Here is a 5,409-nt window from a genome sequence, read left to right as displayed (position 1 = left end):
CCGGTGGGCGGCGGGGGCACGTGGACTCCTCCGGCGCTGAGCCTTCACGAGCCCGGCACGCGCATGTTGGGCAGTGCAGGGTAGTCCGCCTCGTGGAGGAGGCGCGCCTCCTACTCGTGGAGATGGTGGCGGCCGAAGCCGTTGGCCGCTGCTCCGTCACCGAAGAAACGCTCGGCCATCGGTCGCGGCTTGAGACGGGGGGAGAGAGAGGGCCTCGGTGGCAAAGGAGCGAGGGGCGTTGGCGGCGAGAGAGAGAGAGAGAGAGAGAGGGGCTGTGGCGAGGCAAGTGTGTGGGCAGTGGCGAGGGAGGGTGGTTTTTATAACGGCGAGCGGGCGGCAACAATGCGGACGCGTGGCGGGAGGGGGCAGGACGCCCGTGAATCAATGGAGGGCTGACCGGCGGTAGCCTTCGCATTGATTCCCGCTGGAACCAAGGCGATGAGGACGACGAAGGTCCCCGGCGTCGTCTAGTCGCTGGCTCAGCGGGTCCAGCAGTTTTTGCGCCAAATTCGTTCCCCCCGCCGCCCCGGGCGCCCCCAGTGCGCCGAGTTCGGCCTGGGTCCGCCGCCGTCAATTTCGGCCCTAACCGACGAAATTTGGGCTCCTGGGATGTGATTGGACCACTTTTTTCGAGCCGGCGACAAAAAAGAGGCCTGGAGAGCCTGTTGGGGGGGAGTGAAGATGCTCTAGCTGACATGAATGAGCAGATGATAGAAACGCGTGCAACAGTCACACAAGGTTTATTTATTTATTTTGAATTTTCACACAAGGTTTATTAATGAATGTATCTCCAAAACGGCAAGGCACGACGAGATAATGAATGCATCTCGGAAATTGCAGCGATTGGGTAGTTTCCAGCACAATTTGTTTTGACTCGGAAACTTTTTAAGAAAGGGAGAAGATGTTTGGGTCGGTGTCCGGTACAGCTAGAAATACGACTCCGAGACAATGGATGCTTTGCCTTGCCGGTATAAATAGATTATAGGGGGAGATCATGAAGATAATTTGTGAGACGAATCCAGGGCCACACAGTATAGTCTTCATCTCGTCGACTAGTGTAGATCGAGAAGATCAGACCCAATCGAGAAGAAGGTTGATGGATAATCCGGGTCTAGCAGCAATGGCAATTGGGAATAATCTACATACGTAAGTGCCATCTGTCTCTCTCAAGTCTCAACCCCTTAAAATTCTTTAATACTCTTGTTCCTATAGGTGTTGCTACGGAGTAATGTTTTTTTTCTTCCGCCGACATATTCTTATTTGTATATTTGTGAAAGGAGGGAGTAGTAAAGAAGATTAAGATGATTTTAGTACTCTGAATTAATTGAGGCAATCTATATACAATGTACATGCTATATACAAGCTGAGAGAGATAGAACCTATATACATTGTACACAGATTGCATCAATTTATTCGAATCTGTTGAGTATCATCACAATTAGTTAGAAAACATAGTATAGCACTCTACCTTGTACTGTACTTCAGATTGATCATGTACCCCTATATATATGCCCACGAGACTCAAGCAATACAATAATTGCTTGATTTTCATTCGGATTTGGAAGTAACTATTTTGGTACTTGAAATTTCCAAAAGAAAAAACACGTTGACCCGAAATTTTGGAGTATTAATTTCGAAAAAAAAACATCTTGACGCGAAAAGAAGGTGAGCGCTAATTACGTACCCCGCGCTTCCATCTTATTATCTTACTAGTAGGGCATGTACAATGGTTGATAAGATAGTCTTATCTTAAATTTTGCATGTAATTTAGAGATGGCAAAAAAAATGTCTACAATGGGTTATCTCTTAGCCTTATCTCCAATAACTAGCTATTTCTAAAAATGTGGTTGAGATATATTGTGCTAAGAGATCATCTCTTGTCTTCTCTTAAATAAGATAAGACAAGTTTTTCTTATGATTTCTCTTTCCTCCACCTCATCATTTATTCTATGTGGCATTGCTAAGATAGAATCATTGTACATGCCCGTAGAAAGAAGGAAAAAAGAAAACTACTCTGGCTATCGTGTTCAATGGTATATCTGATCCAGCTACTCTCGAGGCGTTGGCAGTCCGGAAAGCAATGACACTATCAGAAGATCTCCATCTACAGGTGATACACGTTGCAACTGACTGCAAAGGCGTTGTGGAGGATATCAAGCAAAAGAGTAGCCCTAGCTATGGGGCTATTATACATGAGATCGTTGAATACTTTCGTAGTTTTCAGTTATGCATTTTTTTTGCATGAATTTAGGAGCTCAAATGTCGAGGCTCACAATCTAGCGAACCATGTTTTGAAACTGGGGACTGGCCGCCATGTTTAGTTGGGCAACCCTGGTGAACTTCAGTTCGTCCCTGTAAACGTTGTCACAGTTGAATAAAAAGCTTCGTGGATTGTCTCGAAAAAAAAAACCCCAAAGACCCTTCTTTTCCCCTCCTCCCCTCCTCCCTTCTCCGTGAGGAAAAGGAAACCCTTAGCTCGTCGTTGATGGGAGGACGACGCAAAAGCAAACGCGGAGGCGAAGTGCCGAATCCCAGGACACATGAGGAGGATCGCTCAGTCGCGTTGGCGGCGGCAGCAGCGGCTCAGGCCCATGCTGCGGCGGCGGCTCAGGCCCGTGCTGCGGCGGACTCCTCCCGGCCCTACTGCCGAACCTGCCTGTCTCGCGATGGGCGTGGCGGCGGCGGCGGCGGCCCCTGCTCCTGCCCCGACACCACCTCCGCCCAGCCGTCTGGCTCCTCGCGGGGCAGCGCCGTCCCCGCCCAACTTTATGTCCCCTGCCGCGCCCCCAACCCGTATGCGCGCTATCTTTCGTTTTATGTTTATATCATCTAATCAGCACAGGGCGTGGATAGAAATCTAGTTTACCGTTTGCCTAGCTAGGGAGGTGGATCTAATTTACTTTGTCTGATGGTTGCAACAACAAATTAAAATTATCAACTTGTACAGAAATCAGCAAAAAACAAACATCATTCTTCTGTCAAGCCTTGTCCATTGCACGGTGATGATGATGATGAAGATATGAAGTTCACTCGGCTCCTATGCCTATCTGAATCGCTATTACTTCTAGTCACCATAAGAATACAATGCTGCTCTTGCAATGTTCCGCACTCTGCGGCTCTGTTTTTCTTAGTCTTCTTTATAAAACAGAAGAAGAAACTTCTACTCATCGATTTACTTAATTCAGGTGCCAGGATCATGTGGCTGGGCCTTCATCCGCACCGACGCAGCCTCAACCGTCTGTCTCGTACTTGACCAAATTGCTCGGCGCTACAACATTCAAGGACACTGCCACTTCCTCAGCCTCCCCACAGGCTGTAGCTGAGACCCCGCCACCAAAGCCAACCATTTATGTCAACAGACCTCCTGATTGGTATTTTAGTATTTACATCAGGATCGATCGTTCAGGATCTTTCCACACATATCCTCATCTTGGTGGACCATTCAAGAGCTTACAGGAAGTTGAAAAGGCTATTGAGCGCTATCTTCATGACAAGCGGCATAAAACACTGTATGGTTTCTCAATTTCTTCCATGTCTTCTCCTTCTCAGTTTCTTCCTGTTTGCACACTTGCATCTGCACTTGATTAGTTTTATTATTTCCCCTGTGATAAGACCATATAAGAGCTGTCAAGTTGATCATAGAAATGCTACCCTACATTTGGTCTTCTCTTCAAGTTCCTGTTGTGGAATACCTTAAATTAACTCAACAGTTTGAACTAGAGCATAATTCGCAAGCACAGCTCAAAATTAATAAAGTACATGTTCAAGCTGCCGCTTTTTTATTGTAGGTATACTATCATCTGAATTGTATCTTGTACAATTAGTTAGCTTTTAGCTTGGGACACCCATCCAGCGGTGCTTCCTTTGTCACAAAAGACTAGTGATTAGGATCTGAAAATGAAGATGCGTATCTTTTAACTATAACAAGTAAATACTTTTTCCAGAACCTAATGATACACTTGTAGGTGGAACGAGCAAGCTGGGGATGAAATCATTATAAAGAAGGCTCTTTACTGGCCTGATGGCAGAACAAGGAAATGTTCAGATGAGCACGTAGTGGAGTATACCCGTGAGCAAATGAGTTTAATGCTTCAAGCTTTACTGGACAAGTATAATGAGGATCGCAATCTTGTTGGGGTATCTCTCTCTCGCTCGCTCTCTCTTATCGTTATGTCCTGTTTCCTTAAATGTAATGATTGCTGATCCACCCCATTCTTTTAGGATCTTGCGTATGAATTCAAGGATTTCTTGCACTATCAAACAATTTATGAAGACTATAAGTGGTACAAGCATTTCAATTTCACTACAAAGACTAAAGATGGAACTGAGGATCTTTTCTTTGCTGAAGTGACAAAGGGGAAAGACAATGCATTGGTGGCCAACTGTTTCTGCAAGATTGAATCCAATGAAAATGGTAAGTATCGACAGAAGCCAGAAAGACTGGCTATTCAGTACAAGGTTGCATATGGATCTTGTCTTTCTATCTGTTCAACAACAGGCAAAATTGTGCATCCTGTCCTTTTCCACTCTTGTTCAAATTCAGAAAGCAAAATTCATTGTTGTCTTAACTTGCATCTTGAGAAGTTTTACCCTCACCCAATGATATGATGGAGGTATGACAGTTGTCTGTTTTGATCTTTTTTAATGAAGGCCACTGCTATGGTTGCATAAATCATGGAATTATTGATATGAAGCACCCTGGCAAGGCCGATGCATACTCTGGTGGTCACTTGAACGTACATTTGCCATTTGGTGGGCGCAGAAGCCGTCCTAACACGTGGACAGGCTCTAAGGAAGATGTACATACTAAAACTTTGATCTTAGTAAAACCAGTGGTCACTTGGATGTCGTCTTATTATCTTTCTGTTTATTACAGGTGGCAGCTGAGGAAGCTAGGCTGAGATACATCTATGGTATACGATGATTAGAATTTATTTATCACATTTTTATCGAGCTAGCTGTTGGAGTAGTGGTGGGAATAAGCAAATATTTTTATTGTTTGTGGTGTGTATTATCGTGGTAGTTGTTGGAGTTGTGTTTACTTGGCACAGCTTAGTGCTCCTTTGTTGTTACCCTCACTCCTGTAGAAGTTATTTATCAAGTACTTCCTCCGTCCGGAATTAGTTGACGCTCAAACGGGTCTATCTAGCATTGAGGGAGTATGGATTATGGCATCTGGTTATTATCCTTTTGTTGTTCCATGCTGCAGTTGTTATCTCGCTCTGTCAGACATACTAGAATGACCATCGTCAAGATAATATTTTGCTTTTCGTTCCTTATAATTGTTTGCTATCCTTTCTAACAAGTGTCGCCATGAGTTTCACGGCAAAGAACGAGCGCTAAAACTTTAATCGGATCACTGGCAGTATATTAATTGCCCATCGCAAAATCTTCATGCTTGATTCAGAT

The 5,409-nt window shown here is 44.9% G+C and overlaps 1 protein-coding gene across 2 annotated transcripts; it reads left to right on the top strand.

Annotated features, from left to right (window-relative positions):
* The first annotated feature begins 1,002 nt into the window (after positions 1-1,002).
* Positions 1,003-5,185, top strand: LOC123168689 (uncharacterized). 2 transcript variants are annotated; one of them, XM_044586558.1, is made up of 6 exons: positions 1,003-1,146; positions 3,186-3,509; positions 3,966-4,137; positions 4,222-4,414; positions 4,651-4,799; positions 4,877-5,185. In XM_044586558.1, the coding sequence occupies exons 1-6, from the start codon at positions 1,097-1,099 to the stop codon at positions 4,922-4,924; spliced, it is 936 nt and encodes a 311-aa protein (XP_044442493.1). In that variant the 5' UTR covers positions 1,003-1,096; the 3' UTR covers positions 4,925-5,185. The 2 variants fall into 2 exon arrangements, with proteins under 2 accessions (XP_044442493.1, XP_044442492.1); XM_044586557.1 differs by lacking the exon at positions 1,003-1,146 and adding an exon at positions 2,400-2,793.
* The last annotated feature ends 224 nt before the right edge of the window (positions 5,186-5,409 follow it).

The sequence above is a fragment of the Triticum aestivum genome, chromosome 7D, assembly GCF_018294505.1.
Source record: "Triticum aestivum cultivar Chinese Spring chromosome 7D, IWGSC CS RefSeq v2.1, whole genome shotgun sequence".
Classification (NCBI taxonomy): Eukaryota; Viridiplantae; Streptophyta; class Magnoliopsida; order Poales; family Poaceae; genus Triticum; species Triticum aestivum.
The sequence above is the reverse complement of the archived record's forward strand: the minus strand, read 5'-3'. Positions and strand labels throughout refer to the sequence as shown.